Source organism: Coregonus lavaretus (genome assembly GCF_964263955.1).
Source record: "Coregonus lavaretus genome assembly, chromosome: 10".
NCBI lineage: Eukaryota > Metazoa > Chordata > Actinopteri > Salmoniformes > Salmonidae > Coregonus > Coregonus lavaretus.
This window is the reverse complement of record NC_139997.1, coordinates 47610633-47628434: the sequence shown is the minus strand read 5'-3', so window position 1 is coordinate 47628434 and position 17802 is coordinate 47610633. Positions and strand designations below refer to the sequence as shown.

General features: G+C 46.6%; 1 protein-coding gene across 1 annotated transcript; it reads right to left on the bottom strand.

Moving 5' to 3' along the window:
- Positions 1-1815: 1815 nt before the first annotated feature.
- On the bottom strand, positions 1816-16370 carry LOC311135568 (rapamycin-insensitive companion of mTOR-like). The gene is made up of 37 exons (XM_084169579.1): positions 16319-16370; positions 16137-16184; positions 14821-14918; positions 14322-14386; positions 13846-13977; positions 13691-13754; positions 13401-13527; positions 13145-13314; positions 12954-13021; positions 12763-12830; positions 12535-12617; positions 12170-12257; positions 11959-12049; positions 11800-11866; positions 11574-11654; positions 11311-11411; positions 10379-10544; positions 10186-10287; positions 10031-10077; positions 9650-9785; positions 9230-9429; positions 8859-8985; positions 8481-8645; positions 8246-8322; positions 8081-8159; positions 7772-7969; positions 7586-7678; positions 7333-7439; positions 6962-7200; positions 5724-6831; positions 3748-3925; positions 3275-3359; positions 2901-3095; positions 2594-2752; positions 2348-2471; positions 2101-2239; positions 1816-2023 (listed from the first exon to the last, which is right to left on the bottom strand). The coding sequence occupies exons 1-37, from the start codon at positions 16365-16367 to the stop codon at positions 1949-1951; spliced, it is 5199 nt and encodes a 1732-aa protein (XP_084025705.1). The 5' UTR covers positions 16368-16370; the 3' UTR covers positions 1816-1948.
- Positions 16371-17802: the final 1432 nt, after the last annotated feature.

The window sequence follows — 17802 nt, the reverse complement described above, 5'->3', positions numbered from 1 at the left end:
GAAATTCATGGCAGAAAGGGTTGCAGTCAAGCATGTGTTAACATGAATACCTAACAAACGGTACCATACATGTCTTCTTCCACCGTGATGAGCACCAAATCTTGTTTCAACCCTGCGCTTTTACTTTAGGGTTTAAATTGCTAGGTCGTAAACAAAAATAAAACAATAATAAATGCAGCCGTAGTTTCAAACATCAGTTCAGTAACTGACCGTTAATAACTCCTCTGTGCTGAAACACACAGACAGATGTTCAATGGAAATGATTTGGTAAATTTCACTCCTACATGTAGTTGTTCAGTTCTTAATATATATGCTTAAAAACACAGACAAACAAAAAACCTAAACATAACAACAAAACAAAATCCAGCAAAGGGCAAGGAGGAACATTTCCTCTTTAGCACGTCAACAAACAACAGAGACAACCACCAAACTGCATCAGTGACTGATGATCGTTTGGCTTACCTGTATCTGCCGTCATTAAATAGAGCAATACCAAAAGCCTTTTCATCACTATTCTCCTTCACTGTTCTTTGTTCAGGTGTAATGATTAGACATATGGATTTTCATAATGGCATGGACCTCTCTCCAGATGCAGAGAGGTTTTAGTGTTAAGCAGAGGAACCCTCCTCTTTAGTGTTTTAGTCAAAGTCAATGGATCCACTTTGGGAGAAGCCAAGCTAAAAACAACATGCTGTGGTATTTCACACCAGTGGTTGGGATGCAGTCATATACTAAGAAAAACTGAGGAAGCCCTCAGGAATGGACTGTTTTAAGCTTTTGTTTTATGCCATTTGGATTTGATTGTGATCCAAGTTCAGTTTGTGATGAATTTCCCAAAATGAGCTTTGTTAAAAACGCTCACAGCTGGCTGTCATCATTTGATCAGATAGAAAATGGAATATTTGTTCATCCTGCGTTATCCATCCATCATATCTCAAACTAAGTCAATAGGAAGAACCTATTTATTCCCTCCTTCTCCATATTTTCTCTATTCTTTGTCCAAATCCCAGGAGGACATACAGTGAGTGCACTCTGGTACGGAGAGGTAAGGGAGTACATGGGGTGGAAGGTGACTCAGGCCCTACAGAGCTGTGGTTGGTAGTGACTCAAGGGTCTGTGGTTCAGGGGTTAGGGTTGTCTCACAAGTCAGGGGTCAGGGGTCAGGGGTCAGGGGTGGGGGTTGAGTGAAGTTTGAGGGGTATAAAGTCCAAGGTTCAGGGGGTTGGGGGTTGAGGTTTGATGGTTAACTGAAGGTTCCGTGGGTGGAGGTTGAGGGTTAACTGAAGGTTCCAGGGGTGGGGGTTGAGGTTTGAGGGTTAACTGAAGTTTCCGTGGGTGGAGGTTGAGGGTTAACTGAAGGTTCCAGGGGTGGGGGTTGAGGTTTGAGGGTTAACTGAAGGTTCCGGGGGTTGAGGTTTGAAGGGTTAAGTGCAGGTCCCGGGGGTGGGGTTGGGGTTTGATTCAGGCTTTAGGGGTTGTGGTTGACTGGAAGATCAGTAGTGGTGACTCAGGGTTTGACTGGCTGAGAGATGGAAGGGAAGGGCAGTAGGGATGACTCAGGGTTTGACTGGCTGAGAGATGGAAGGGAAGGGCAGTAGGGATGACTCAGGGTTTGACTGGCTGAGAGATGGAAGGGAAGGGCAGTAGGGATGACTCAGGGTTTGACTGGCTGAGAGATGGAAGGGAAGGGCAGTAGGGATGACTCAGGGTTTGACTGGCTGAGAGATGGAAGGGAAGGGCAGTAGGGATGACTCAGGGTTTGACTGGCTGAGAGATGGAAGGGAAGGGCAGTAGGGATGACTCAGGGTTTGACTGGCTGAGAGATGGAAGGGAAGGGCAGTAGGGATGACTCAGGGTTTGACTGGCTGAGAGATGGAAGGGAAGGGCAGTAGGGATGACTCAGGGTTTGACTGGCTGAGAGATGGAAGGGAAGGGCAGTAGGGATGACTCAGGGCTCAGGTGGAGGGTCGGCTGGTCCGTTCTTTGGCAGCTTGGAGAGGATGCTCTCTGCCTCTTCGTACATCTGAGGAAGAGACAGAAGTGAATAGAAGAACAGCCAACATGCATTGTTTATTATTTATGAATGTGTGTGTTGTTTACCGGAATGAATGGCACGTCTTGGAAGAGCTCCTGGATGAAGCGGCGTGCGGACAGACGGAACATGCAGTGGGCCAGCAGGTAAGACACCTCAGAGTAGAGACAGATGTCATCGAATGCATAGGGGAACTTCTCCTTGATCCTGTCAAGACAACACACACAGCCAGGGATATCAACCTCAGTTTGAGTGTGTCTATATGTGTGTGTGTGTGTGTGTGTGTATGTGTGTGTGTGTGTGTGTGTGTCTTACGTTAGCAGGTTCGTCTCATGGCCTTTGGTCCCCACAGAGGAGCTGAGGTTGACCACGAGACGCAGGACCTCCTTCCTGAGGAGAACCCTGCCGGCCGGAGATTCCTCTGGGATGGACTTCACTCCTGAGGGGGGAGAGAGACCACAGAGAGCCAGTAGGGTTAGTCCATCCCTCCTCAACAACAAAAGAAAACCCTTCGCTTGGAGAAAAGCATGGTATGAGAGAAAATGAAAACATGACATTTACCCAAAACCAGTTCAGTGCTGCGGATGCTTCCTGGGGAGCCCTGGGACACAGCATCACTGCACCCGGACACTCCTGACAGTTTGGATTGGCCCATGACCTCCAGGTGGTTCTGCACAGGCGGATCGCACCACTCTGAGAAAGGGGGTTCCTCCGTCAAGTCTGATGGAGAAAGGTGAGTTTAATTAAGTGGTTTATTGGTTGCTGACTGCTAATAATATAAACATACAAGGAAGTACAATGACGCAAAGGGCACGAATTGATAAACAGCACAATGTTCTGTTGTATGGTGTTTGTATCTGCCACTTACCTGGGCTGCTGTTGGAAGCGCTGAAGCCGAGCACAGAAAGCCCGGTGCAGTAGAGACAGTTGTCATCGTTGTGTTCCTGTAGACCAGTCTCCTCTGATCCCAGCAGCTTCTGCTGCTCCGCCCGGCTCACCCCCATCAGCTCGGTGATGCTCAGCTGGGAGCGAAGCACAGCATGCCGGGAGTGAGGGCTGGGGCCTGGGAGAAGGGGCACATATCCACATGATCATGCATTTCCCCTTTTTATTCAAACCGGTTGGTCCTGAGCGGGCCTCCTGTATCAGTAGCAGAGTCATCATTACCCCTGTGCTAAACTCAGTGTTATACAACTTCTTACTGAAGAAAACAGATTGTGTTGGCCCCGGCCTGTTTCTTACCATCTGAGTCTCCAGAGAAGAATTTGGCAGATCTGTCCTCAGAGGGCGGGCTGGTCCTCTTCTGGAAATATGGTGTTTCTTTTATCTAGGAACAAAATAACACATTGCAGTAACACTCAACAGCTTTATCCAAATATTATGATGGAGTTATGACACAAGTTTAAATAGAGGTCTTAAATAGATCATATTGGTAAACAACCTCTATTTCCTTAGTAGAGTGTAGAGTAGAAGTAAAATAAATGGATAGAGGGGGGGAAAGAGGGATGAGGGGGGGAAAGAGTGATGAGGGGGAAAGAGGGATGAGGGGGGAAAGAGGGATGAGGGGGGAAAGAGGGATGGGGGGGGAAAGAGGGATGAGGGGGGAAAGAGGGATGAGGGGGGAAAGAGGGATGAGGGGGGGAAAGAGGGATGAGGGGGGAAAGAGGGCTCAGTGCATCTGGGTTCAGAGAGAGGGGTCATACGATGGTCAGTACCTGGAACATGTTGTTGATGTCCACAGGCAGCGCCAGGCCGATGAAGTCATCAGAGCTGCCGTAGGTGGCGCTGGACAGCATGGATCTCACTGAGGAGCACCGCTGCAGAGTGCTCTGGCTGATGGGGCTCAGCAGATCCTCCTTGTCCAGGGAGGCAAAACTCAGAGCCTTCAGGAACCTGGAGATAAAAAGACATGCAGTGAGTTAGCAGGCAGGAAAGGTACACCTGCTCGTCGAACACCTCATTCCAAAATCATATTAGTTTGTAGGTCAAATAATTCGGACGCTACAGACGTTTTGGTGAGAACACCAATTTTCCGGTGTCTCATGTTCTGATAAACACTGTTGTAGCTCGGCCACCTTTCACCGCTATGCGATAGGCTGACATAGGCAGATAACTGGATTGAGACGCAGCCCATGCAAAAAAACAGATACACTATATATACAAAAGTATGTGGACACCCCTTCAAATTAGTGGATTTGGCTATTTCAGCCAGACCGTTGCTGACAGGTGTATAAAATCAAGCACACAGCCATGCAATCTCCACAGACAAACATTGGCAGTAGAATGGCCTTACTGAAGAGCACAGTGACTTTCAACGTGGCACCGTCATAGGATGGCACCTTTCCAACAAGTCAGTTTGTCAAATTTCTGCCCTGCTAAAGCTGCCCCGGTCAACTGTGAGTGCTGTTATTGTGAAGTGGAAACATCTAAGGAAAACAACGGCTCAGCCGCGAAGTGGTAGGCCACACAAGCTCACAGAACGAGACCGCCGAGTGCTGAAGCGCGTAAAAATTGTCTGTCCTCGGTTGCAACACTCACTACCGAGTTCCAAACTACCTTTGGAAGCAACGTCAGCACAATAACTGTTCGTCTGGAGCTTCATGAAATGGGTTTCCATGGCCGAGCAGCTGCACACAAGCCTAAGATCACCATGCGCAATGCCAAGCGTCGGCTGGAGTGGTGTAAAGTTTGCCGCCATTGGACTCTGGAGCAGTGGAAACGCGTTCTCTGGAGTGATGAATCACACTTCACCATCTGGCAGTCCGACGGACAAATCTGAGTTTGGCGGATACCAGGAGAACGCTACTTGCCCCAATACAGAGTGCCAACTGTAAAGTTTGATGGAGAAGGAATAATGGTCTGGGGCTGTTTTTCATGGTTCGGGCTAGGCCCCTTAGTTCCAGTGAAGGGAAATCTTAACGCTACAGCATACAATGACATTCTAGACGATTCTGTGCTTCCAACTTTGTGACAACAGTTTGGTGAAGGCCCTTTCCAAATGCTCTTGTGGCTGAATGGAAGCAAGTCCCCGCTCAACGTTCCAACATCTAGTGGAAAGCCTTCCCAGAAGAGTGGAGGCTGTTATAGCAGCAAATGGGGGACCAACTCCATATTAATGCCCATGATTTTGGAATGAGATGTTCGACAAGCAGGTGTCCACATACTTTTGGTCATATAGTGTCTCTAGTTTAAACTGACAGACTTTCATGGGGATTTTTTTATTACGTTACTTAGATTAATGCTCTGGTGCGTCAATAGACGTTTTTAAGAACATGATTCCGGGGATGGGATGATAAGCCTACTGAGAGAGTGGACGACAGAAATGTTGCTATGTTTACAAATGGAATGAGTAATGCTTTTTGGTTTCAACAAAGTTCCTGGTACGTTTAACACTCAATATTTCAGCAGATTACAGAACAAAACCTCATTGCAACTTGAATTCAAGCCAGAGCAGAGGTCAAACTCAGTTGATCTTGTCATCAAAGAATGAGGAGCATCTAAAGAGAAGAGTGGAGCAAGAACAGGAAGTAAAAGAACGGGCTGAGAAAGAGTATTCAGAGAAGTAGTACTGTAGTCATGGGAGATTCTAGAAAAGGACTTCTTAAGGGAGTGTGTGTGTGGACAGGTACGAGTCAAGGGGGACAGAGTGAGTGGAGGCATATGTTTCAATGTGTGTGTGTGTTCATGTTACCACCGTGGGGTGAGTCTGGAGTCCAGGCTGCCAGTCTTCATGGTGATGGTATCAGTGAAGAGCACGTCTTTGGCTGGGGAGGCCAGAGCCTCGCTGTGGGACAGGGACGAGTGGATCCTCTGCTGCTGCAGCCTCTTCAGAGTAGCGTATCCCAGTGCATCACGCTGACTGGCGTACGTGTCACAGGAAGTGGCGTACTTCAGAGTGGCGTAGCCCAGCGCGTCGCGGGAGTTGGAGTACATGAGGCTGCAGTCTGTCAGGCCGCTCAGGGTGGTCAATGAGGGCGACTTGATTGACTGGGCGCGGCGGGGGAGGGTGTGGGAGGAGCCGGGGGGCACCAGGGAGGCAGAGCTGGACTTGGACAGGGAGGAGAGGTGGGTGGTGTGGGGCTGGGGCGTGAGGGAGGTCAGGGTCTGGATGGTCTTAGCGCTGATCACACTGTTGAGGCTGACACCGTCCGTGTCGATGGTGGAGGGCAGGGTCTCCCTGGAGGGGCTGGAGCTCATAGAGCTGATGCCGCTGGTGGTCGTGTCCGTGTTGAAGCTCTGACTGCGCGATTTAAACGGAGCTCCCCCGCCCCCTCCGGACGGACCATCCCCGGCCAGGCGTTCCCGGCTAGTCTGCTCTCTCTGGTTCTCCCCCACCCCTGACCCTCCTACCCCCACTGACCGGCCTGGCAGCCTCCCCTCCCCCTCCCCATCTTCCTCGCCCTCCCCAAAGCTGGGGGTGCTGTCCTGGTTCTCAGAGGCCTTGCTGCCCACAATGGAAGTTTCTAGGTTGGCAGAGGGGCTTTTGGGCAGGTGGCCGTCATTATAGATTGGGAAGACATCTGAAGATCCAAAGGTGTAGCTGGGTTCAGTGACGGTGCGTTTGCGCCCCTGTTCCCCTTCCATCCCTCCTCCGTGGTCCCTGGTGGTGCCCTTGGGGTCACTGGTGCTGCGCAGCATCTTCCCGGAGAGCGACAGGGAGTGGAGGAGGTGGTTGCGGAAGCGGCTGGAAGCCAGGAGGGTGAAGGGGCTGCGGTCCTTGTACTTGGGTCTCATGTACATGGGAGGATCGTCCGACAGGTCACAGTTCTCCAGCCTCTCATCATCCATGATGTACATACCTGGAAATGACCACTCAAGGTTAACTCTTCGTAGTATGGAGTAAACATTTGGCGATACTGTACAGGTTAAAAATAAATGAATACCAGTTGTATTATGATGACTACAGACTGAAACTGGGCTGAGACTTACTGGGCTGTGTGGAGTCACTCTCGCTGTTGTGTCTAGAGCTGGTGGAGTCAGAGGCCAGGCTGAGGCTGGAGGGGACAGAGGACAGCAGGCTGGGAGGGTTGGGGGGGGGCTCCATGTCGTCTGGGACAACGGGCCACAGCGTCCGGCGGCTGTGTCTTACAGCATCCCAGCCGTGCTGCTTCAGCATGTCACAGCCCTGACGTGTCTTCGAGATCAGCCCCAACACGTACAGACACGTCCTACACAGAGACAGCAGACAGACATTACAGAGAGATCCTGGACAGAGATATAGTTTTCTTATGGGACAGCACAAGCATGCTGCTTCATTAGAAGCACCTTGAATATGAGTTTCAAATATCAATGTGTCTTACCCCCTGATGGAGAGGACCTCACAGTGCAGGGCCAGAACCACTATGTCAGGGATCACCCCCTCCTCCTGCAAGAGGTTCAACCCCCAGTTTGACGACCCTATGTTACCCTGGAAACAAACAGTTGAAAAACATTCATACTCATGTTATTATGAAAACTATTTAATGTGTGAATCTTATCAATAATTGGCACATAACTGTGGAACTCTGATGATGACAACAGATGTGGTAGTTAGTCATTCTCCATTATACTGACCAAGGCCCAAAGTGCTGCTTTTAGCTGTTTGATGCCCTCCCACTTGTCCAGCATTGGGGAACGGACAGTGTAGCTTAGGTCAGGAACCACATTCTGAAGAGAAGGAGGAAAAGAGTTTAAACCCATTGTGCTTGTATATGCTACTTGACTAGTGTAATAGTGAGTGGTTCAAGTAGCTGCAGTTACCTGGACTTCCAGTAGATGGCAGCCTGTCTTATCATGGACAAGCTGGCCATACAGATGCACAGGAAGATAAACATTTGGCCTCTGTAACCTTTGGTTGCTTCGGCGTACATAGTTGTCTCCGTCGACAGGCTTGCGGTACGTGGTTAGAGCCTCGTTAAGCTGCTCCTCTATCATGTCCACATACTTCAGGTTATAGTCCTGCAAAACACAGAATGATATAAAAACTCAAAGAGTTTTCTATGCTTTCATGTGACAGCAAAAAGATGCAAATCATAATTCATGCCATTGTTTGGTTGAGTATAAATGTACCTTCTGCCATTTCTCTAGCTGCTTGGTGACGTAACCCCTCTCATTGAGGTAGGAGAAGCCCTTTGGAATGGACAAGAACCTGGAGATAAGAATCCCAGAGGTCAGAGACAAAGGGACCTAATACAGAAAAGCAAAAAATAGCTGCGTTTTCTCCCAGCAGCTTACCGTAGCAGCAGCAGGACCCCCTTGTCCCCCAGGTGAGTGAGAGCTGGCTTCATCTGGATCAGAGCATGGAGGTTTGCCTGGAGGAAAAAACACCACAGAGACACGTCAGCTAATACACTTCTGGAGTCAAAAGCTGCTGGACTAAACTAAAGTACAGACTGTAAGGTATAACAGTTCCCAGGGAACAGCACATAGCAAGGCACCACAACAGACACTCAGGCCCCTCATCCCTCACCTTGTCCTCACAGGCCTCGTCCAGTGTGTCCAGCGCCTCCATGGAGATGGTCTTGTTGCGGTCGTGGAGCTGGGTGACCAGAAGCTCGATGCCCCAGTTACTGAAGAACTCCACGTTGGCACGAAGCAGCACCCGCAGGTGTTTAGTGGCATACAACCTGCAGTTCTGTGGTACACCAAGAGGGCAGAAGAGGACAGGCTGTCACTCAAAAACACTAACATATGCTCCATTGAAAACACAACAAACCAAGTTGCTCATAAGTTTGCTTTCCAAACACCTGTGCAAGCTCCTCCAACCACCTCTATGAAACCAAGATTTATCCATTTGTGTGCGAATTCCATCTGTGTGTTTTCTCAGTGTTAGTGGTGGTGTTCTTACGTCAGTGGCAGCAGTGAGGATCTTGGACAGAATGACCCTGGACAGCCCGTCACGGCTGTAGTCCAGTATGGAGACAGTGAGTTTCAGCAGGTGGTCCTGATTCTTCAGAGTACAGATGTTCAACAGGCTAGTAGGAGAGCACAGGATACAGAGAATCAATGTACTGCTCAAGTACCATACACAGTCCAACACAATAATTTGAGTGAAGATGAAGTGAGAGTGAAAGAGGACAAAGGAAATTCTCTCTGCAGAAGCTTAAAAAGGCATTGGGCACCTTTAAATGGGACAGATTCCAAGACATTAGGGATCTCCCAAGAGGTATGATCAGAGTACATGTTTGGAAAAACAGACTAGTGGACGGTGAGACTGACCACTGGAAGACACTGCACTTCTCCAGCATCTTGATCCCGTGCGAGTGTGAGGAGAGAGTGCCCAGGAACAGGAAGTAGTGCTGGCTGAGAGTGGTGAGCAAGCCGTTGCTCTGGAGACTGCGGTCAGGCTTGAGCCCTGAGGAAGAGGAGAGCCACTGAACTATGTCCTTTATTAGGTCCTCCAGGTACGCCTGCCCATCCTGACACACAGACAAAGGTAATGTTGAAGAACTGTTGGACATTGATAAAGAGGTCACGTAAAGTCATGTAATTCAATATTTGATTATCAAAAGAGTTTCAATCAAAAGTTGTTTAACTTTGTGTACTGATCATTAATAAGTCTGGATAGTGAAATTATCCACTGTTGTGTGTAAATATCAGTAGTCTAATAGAGTTTTGCCTCATAGTAAACCCTCTCACCTCCTCAGACTCCAGGAGGAACTTGATGAACTGACATCCCACCACAGTGAGCTGCCTGGCCTTACTGTGGTCCAGCTCCAGGCTGCCGTACAGCTTACTGCTGGGCTTATAGAAGAACAGCAGCCTGCGCACAAACCTGCAGAAACAGAACCCAGGGTCAGACAGAGAGAGAACCCAGGGTCAGACAGAGAGAGAACCCAGGGTCAGACAGAGAGAGAACCCAGGGTCAGACAGAGAGAGAACCCAGGGTCAGACAGAGAGAGAACCCAGGGTCAGACAGAGAGAGAACCCAGGGTCAGACAGAGAGAGAACCCAGGGTCAGACAGAGAGAGAACCTTTGGTTTGCTATAGTTACAAACAGGAGGTGAACATTGTACTTACTTGTGCATTTGTTCATCTTTATTGCTCCGCAGGTTAACATTTGGCCACTACAGACGGGTAAAAATGAAGTTTTTTTTTTACTCCTTTGAACAAAAGACAGTACTGTAAAATATACTGACTGGAATAAGTATTTATTGCAGTCCTGGTCCACTCACCTTCAATATTGTTGCGATGAGAACCCAATTCCAGTCCAGGTTTTCTTTGTGGTTGAGGATGTGGCTGTCTCTCAGGTTCATCATGAGAGCATCCTCAGTGTCCTGCAATGCAAACAAGGACAGCATTACAAATACCACTACAACAAATCCAAGAAGCTTGTGTTGCAACACAGTGGCATGGTTTGATATGTACCTTAATGACAAAGATATCTCTCTGTGGTCTAAAGTGCTGGTCTCTACAGTAGTGAGAAGCCTTCGATTTGCAGATGATGTGGTCCAGGTACAGGCTGTTGGGTTTGGGTCCTCTCTTCTTCTTCTCATGGAAATGTTTCAGGTAGTTGACCGCTGCACTCGCCCGTCTGAATTTTTAAAAAAACAGCTGTTGTGTCAGTGTCCGTGTTAATAATACAAAATCCAATGTATTTTATGGGACTCTCTTGTAGCATATACATAGGGTGTACAAAACATTAGGAACACCTTCCTAATATTGAGTTGCACCCCTTTTGCCCTTAGAACAGCCTAAATTCGTCAGGGCATGGACTCTACAAGGGGTCGAAAGCGTTCCACAGGGATGCTGGCCCATGTTGACTCCAATGCTTCCCACAGTTGTGTCAAGTTGGCTGGATGTCCTTTGGGTGGTGGACCATTCTTGATACAAATGGGAAACTGTTGAGCGTGAAAAACCCAGCAACATTTAAGTTGTTTACACACTCAAAGCGGTGCGCCTGGCACCTACTACCATACCCCGTTCAAAGGCACTTAAATCTTTTGTCTTGCCCATTCACCCTGTGAATGGCACACATACACAATCCATGTCTCAATTGTCTCAAGACTTAAAAATCCTTCTTTAACCTGTTTCTTCCCATTCATCTACACTGATTAAAGTGACATCAATAAGGGATCATAGCTTTCACCTGGTCAGTCTATGTCGTGGAAAGAGCATGTGTTTCTAATGTTTGTACACTCAGTGTACTTTGTTTAATGAGGATTAGGTTAGAGAGTTTCATGTAACTAGTCATAGTCTTTTCTCCTGTCTGCGACAGAGTCAATTCCTCACAATGGTCCCCGTCTACAGTGACCCCAAGGAATGTCCTCAGTACTCTATGGTAAGTAGCTGTCACTCACAGTCTCTTCTCCTGAGCGATGTCGAAGGAGGCTGCCTTGTTGATGAGTGTGGGCAGACAGTGCAGGTGGTGGCTGTGGGAGTGGGGCAGGATGGTGTTGGCCTGGGAGGGAAACAAAAATAAACAGTTACAACAATAACACCTGGGACCATAAAAACTCATTAAAAACAAATGTGTCAAAAAGTCCTACAGCATATCCTCCTATGGTCCAGTTCATTGACCTCACATAATGTTAACAGCTGAGCGAACAGTGAGTTGAGTTACCATGTGAAGCAGTTCTCCCAGTAGAATGGTGGCTCGCACAGAGATGGTGTCATCAGTGCTTGTGATAACCTCAACGAGACCCTGTTGAGAGGTACACAGGCTTTACACGACAGACAATAGTAGTTTGTGTGTGGGATCTTTAGGTACCAATATTGACAGATATGCAACTGCCCTATTTGGTTGAATATACACAAACGTATTGATCCTCTGATATTGATGACCATACCTCAAGAAGTCCACTCTTGATGAAGGCAGACAGTACCAACGCTAGGTAGTTATCCATTAAGTCAGGCCTGAGGGCAGTAAGAGAACAAATTGAGTTTATGCAGACAATGTCTAAATCAATCATGAGTTAAAGAGAGTTCAAATAAGTGATTGTTCTTACCTTGACCGAGCTCGATGTGGAAGGATAACTTTTGCTTCGGAAGCCACAAAGCCATCTGATAACCTCCAATTGTCTTGGAACCTACTAGGGTCTACAGGTGGAATATAGACAAGTATACTTTGTTACCTAATAATACATGGTACATGAGATATATGATAAGAAAAGAAAGGCTATTAACTTGAAAAGACACAAAAAGTGACATTGTACCCACCCACACTGACAAGTGCTTCCATAAAGTCTGCAGTCGCAACCGGCATGGGGAGCCGGAAGATATCATATATCACCTCTAATAAGCCTTTCTGTGGGAGGTCGAGAGGAACCAGGTTTACACCACACACTCTTAATAGAGACTTTATTAATCACTAATAAAAAATGTATAACATTTTGATGAGAAGTCAGAAAATAATGATAGTTTTAGGGTGTGCTCTACATTATTCCTACATTAAACTGAGTGACATTGTTATCTGCGTTATTGAGCACAACCATAAAGCAATCTTGAGGTAAACTTGAGGACACTGCATTCCCTTTCACCTCAGTTGTCAGGTGCTGATAATGTCTATTTGATGCTGTACTTACCCTTACTTCCATATTTGGTATACAGAGCAGGCCAATAAGAGACTGGATTCCAGAGTTGCCTGACTTGCACAGGTTAATGATGCCTGGAGTGAGAAGTAGACAGAGTAGGATCAGATAGGGACATCTTCATCCTATGTTTATACCACACCACTAATATCACGTAAGAGCCATCAGGGTATATACACACTCAAACTCAGATATTATTGAATATGAAGGGGTAAAGTTTACCTGACCAGGAGCGAAAGGAAGCAACTATGGACATTTTACTGGCCAAGAATCGAGCCTCCCTGTCTTCCCTGGGGTGGACATCAGAATGCATGATTCAAATCCCCAAAATGATTCCAACAGTCAATACAACACTCCATAAAATACAGTGCATAGTACATAATTAAATATATTGCACTATCATCCACACTCACTTGAGCTGCCCCTCTGGCGTGTCTGCATTGTGTCTGTAGTGGAAGTCAGTGTAAGGGGCCAGGATTTGCTGTTAGAGAAACAGAAGAAGAAGAACAATCGCATTCAATGAGGAAATAATCAAATTCCTGTTTATGAATGCTGCTCTTTGTGTGCGAGAGTGTGTGTGTGTGTGTGTGTGTGTTGTCAGTACCTCGAGCTCCACATCCGAGCGCACATACTGGCGTGTGTGTGGGTGGTTGAGGAGGTGTAGGATGGTAGTGATGAGTGCCTCGTTCATGCGGCTCAGCTGACAGTCGATCACGTTCTTCAGAATGGTGCTGAGACCACCCCTCTGGGCTACCACCACAGGGTTCTTCAGAGCTGCAGAACAAAGGAATCACACAGGGTTTAACCAGAACATCACGTATGGTATAGATACGTTTGTGTGTGTTTGCTCTCTCACCCACCAAGTTCACAGATGATGGCGATACAGGCGCGTACCATGCGGTCTCGCTCCTGTAGCCCATCGTTGCCCACGGCAATGAGGGAGTTGGTGACAGACGAGGGGAAGAGCAGTGCATTCACAGTGATCATCTGTAGGGGGCAGCAGAGAGGGGACAGATCAGTGTCTCACACTCATCTCACATTGTAGTACTCCGGTGACAGAGGGATCTTTATTGTTTAACAAATAGACATATAACTGGTCATACCTCAACATCTTACTGAATTTAGTTAGGGAGAGGTTGGGGTGTCTCACCTTTCGCACCAGCCTGAGAGCCTGTGTCCTCTCCACCTCATTGCTTTGCTGGATGTCTATGCACCTGGAGAGGAAAATACACAATTAGTGGTTGAAAGGTTAAGTGGGCTCAACATTGGCATAAAACACACACACAGCATAGATGTAGCACTCACCTGGCGATCAGGTAGTCTACCTGAAGCCGGAGGACCTTCTGGAGAATAGCGCTGTCTCTGATCAGGTAGCGGAGAGCCCTCAGGCCTGCAGCTCGCACCTCCTTAGCCTCATTCAACAGTGCTAACCGGAGACTAGAAGAGGGGAAGGAAGTGGAGAGAGAGAGAAAGCAAGAGAGACAGAGAGAGAGAGAGAGAGAGAGAGAGAGACGAGAGCGAGAGCGAGAGCGAGAGCGAGAGCGAGAGCGAGAGCGAGAGCGAGAGCGAGAGAGAGAGAGAGAGAGAGAGAGAGAGAGACGAGAGCGAGAGAGAGAGAGAGAGAGAGAGAGAGAGAGAGAGAGAGGTAAAGTAGAATGAGGAACAATGAATCTGCACTTTATTTTTTGTATCATGTATAGTAGAAACATCACAAAATCAACCCAGAGAAACTAGTACTGTACATGTAGCACTGGTGGAGATTAATTTCTCAAAAGACTCACCAAATGATGATCTCTTCATGTGTAAACCCAAGCTTCTCCTCTGAGTGGCCTACATTGCAGAGAAGCTGTAACAGATGTAGAAAAGAAAAAAAACTCATAAGATCACATCCAAACACAAAGAATCAAACGTTACATACACTTAAAGGGATACTTCGGGATTTAGTCAGATTCACTTGTGGATACCATTGTTAGGTCTCTGTGTCCAGTATGAAGGAAGATAGAGGTAGTTTCGCGAGCCAATACTAACTAGCGTTAACTCAATGACTGGAAGTCTATGGGCATCTGCTAGCATGTTAGCAGATACCATAGACTTCCAGTCATTGCGCTGACGCTAGTTAGCAATTGCGCTAGCGCTCGTTAGTAACTTCCTTCAAACTTCACACAGAGACATAAAAATGGTATCCGCAAGTTCATCTGACTCTGGAGAAGTAGATAAAGGGACTAATTGCCAAATTCCTGAAGTATCCCTTAATGTCTGCTGAGATGTTGCCCCACAAACCTTTATGAAGTTGTTCAGGTGACCGAGTTTGCGCATGTTGGAGACTCCTTGTTGCTTGGCAACATTCTGAAGGATTTCCCGAAGGTTGTCTGAAGGATCTGAAATGATACATCAAGGTCAATCAAGGTCAATAAGTGGTCAGTAAGTTTATTCACCAGGCTCAACTCTGTTCCAATACATTCCAGTAACAAAACACACTGTGTTCAGGTGAGACCTGCATGAGCGTGACAAAGCCTCATTAGTGAATGTGACCAGCAATAAACTGGAAACAGAAACACATTTGGGATCAGGGCACACCTAAATAAAAGGTACCCCCACCGAAAGAAGAGTTTGTAACAGCACACGACTGTAAAGTCTGGTGTAAATAAAAGTACCCACAGGTTCTATATCCATGGTAGGATGTTATTTGTAGGTCCCTGTGATGATTCAACAAATTGTACCATGTTGTTATTTCAACAAAACTACTTGGGATAACTGCAAAACATGCGTTTGAGGCAAATCTATTCAACTAAAATGCACAATGTTTGTCTGTTTGAAAACAACCATGCCATGTTTATTCTATCCTGAAGTGAAACAATTCTTCACTAGACTGAGCATAGCAATAAACAAATTAGAGCTATACATGATTAAAACATGACTCTTCTTCAATGGTCAGAATGTGCTATTCTATGCTTCAGACAAGTGACTTCAACTTTGGAGCATGAAGTGAATTAGTGTGAAGTGTCCCTGAGGAAATATAGGATATCACAGGGACAGAGTATTCCTGTAAAAAGGCCAGTTACATTTTCTCCCATGATGCAAAAACATAAACAATGCAATAAAGATCCTTAGTATTTGGATCATGATGATAAGGTAGGATAGTCCTAACTGCTGGCATTAAGCTTCAATACAAGGCATGGGCCTATTCTACAAAAATCAAGGAAGGGACTGGGACACATTTCTCTAGTTGAAAACCAATGCCAATGGCATTGAATTAGCATTGAATTGTAGCTATACAAGCCATATTCAGTAAGATAGAAACAATGAATGACATTAGCTAGAATGCTATCTATTTCGCATTCACTGTTAGCTATTGCTGCAAATCAGATGCATCAAAACAACAATGTGATGATCATGTTATGAATTACTGCTAACTATGCTAACTAGCTAAATGTAAATAAAGGGGAAACCATGTTAGTAACAAGGATTTTGTATGCAGATACATTAGGATTTTCGGCCATTTAGTAGCTAGCTAGCAGCATTTTAATCATAGGATAACTATCTACGATTCAATAAATGGGATGCTGACAATCCATGTTCCAATCTGATTCACCCACCTCTGGAAAGATCGAGTGGTACATGTTCCTCCCCACTGTCATTCCGACCTGTCAAAGCAAAGCAGACACAACAATCAATAAAGGATAGCAAGGAGAAAGCAACTAACAGGCACAAGGAAAGTTCAGCTTTGTGTTTTGGAGGGTTGCTAATCTCTGGTCCAGATTGAAATATCTCGTCTCACCTCGCATCCGAATGCTTCGGCTCGGACGGCCTCGGATGCTGACCGCCATCTTTCCAGAATCATTCAACACCGACCGGATCGGAATGAACAGGGATTATCGCGAGAGATTCCGCACTCATTGCCCCTCTCTCGCCCAACCACAGTTGTCTCATGAAGGATAATAGATTTTTGCAGCAAATGTATACATCTATGTGTTTTGCATCTGTGCTCTCTGTCTGCACCTTGCAATCCAGACATTTAATGTATTCATTATTTGAGGACAGTGTCGATTTATGACAGCCGGAATTCGGCAAGTTTTGCTTGTGTTTCTGTCTGGCCCATAATTCTCTCAAATTTCTTGTATGATTTTGGTATCTGGAAATGTGTCTCCTGTCCTACGTACAGCCAAAGAAGCAAGTTTACGTTTGGAAATTGTTAGGAGTACTTCCCTACTTCCACAGTGTGAGGCGACGTTGCGCCACTGAGGTATATTAACCATAGACTTAGATAGATATCGCATCATTGTATCTGTCGCATTATGGCGTCTGTGAGAGCAGGGCAGCGCCATCTCCATTTTGAAGTAATACATGTGATTATTTTACTACTTTTATGAGTCTCACAGGATGTATACATCTGAAGCATTCATTTAGAACTTCCACTCACCACCAAATATGGTGGTGAGAGGAAGTCCAGTGGCGGGCAGTGTGAGAAGATGGAGCTAGATGAAACTTGGCCGAAGTTCTGCAAATGTCTCTGTTCCCAAAACTAAAATATGTTATGAACAGAGTGCACACTTTTTTTTTTTGACTTGACCCTTTGCCAACAAAAAAATATATATAGTGTTGTTTAGAATGAATACAAGGGTGAGTTGCATGATTACATACAGGCACTTCACAGAGAAGGCATTCTCTAACAGAAATATGCAAATAATGCTAAAATGTGCCAAATAGGATCTGAAATCAAATCCAATCAAATGTTATTTGCCACATGTGCCAAATACAACAGGTGTAGACCTTACAGTGAAATGCTTACTTACAAGCCCTTAACCAACAATACAGATTTAAGAAAAGAAGAAGTGTTAAAAAAAAAAAGGAAGGATTACTTTATCCTATCCCAGGTGTTCCTTAAAATAGGTGGGGTTTCAAATGTCTCCGGAAGGTGGTGAGTGACTCCGCTGTCCTGGCGTCGTGAGGGAGCTTGTTCCACCATTGGGATGCCAGAGCAGCGAACAGTTTTGACTGGGCTGAGCGGGAACTGTGCTTCAGCAGAGGTAGGGGAGCCAGCAGGCCAGAAGTGGATGAACGCAATGCCCTCGTTTGGGTGTAGGGACTGATCAGAGCCTGAAGGTACGGAGGTGCCGTTCCCCTCACAGCTCTGTAGGCAAGCATCATGGTCTTGTAGCAGATGCGAGCTTCAACTGGAAGCCAGTGTAGTGTGCGGAGGAGCGGGGTGACGTGAGAGAACTTGGGAAGGTTGAACACCAGACGGGCTGCGGCATTCTGGAT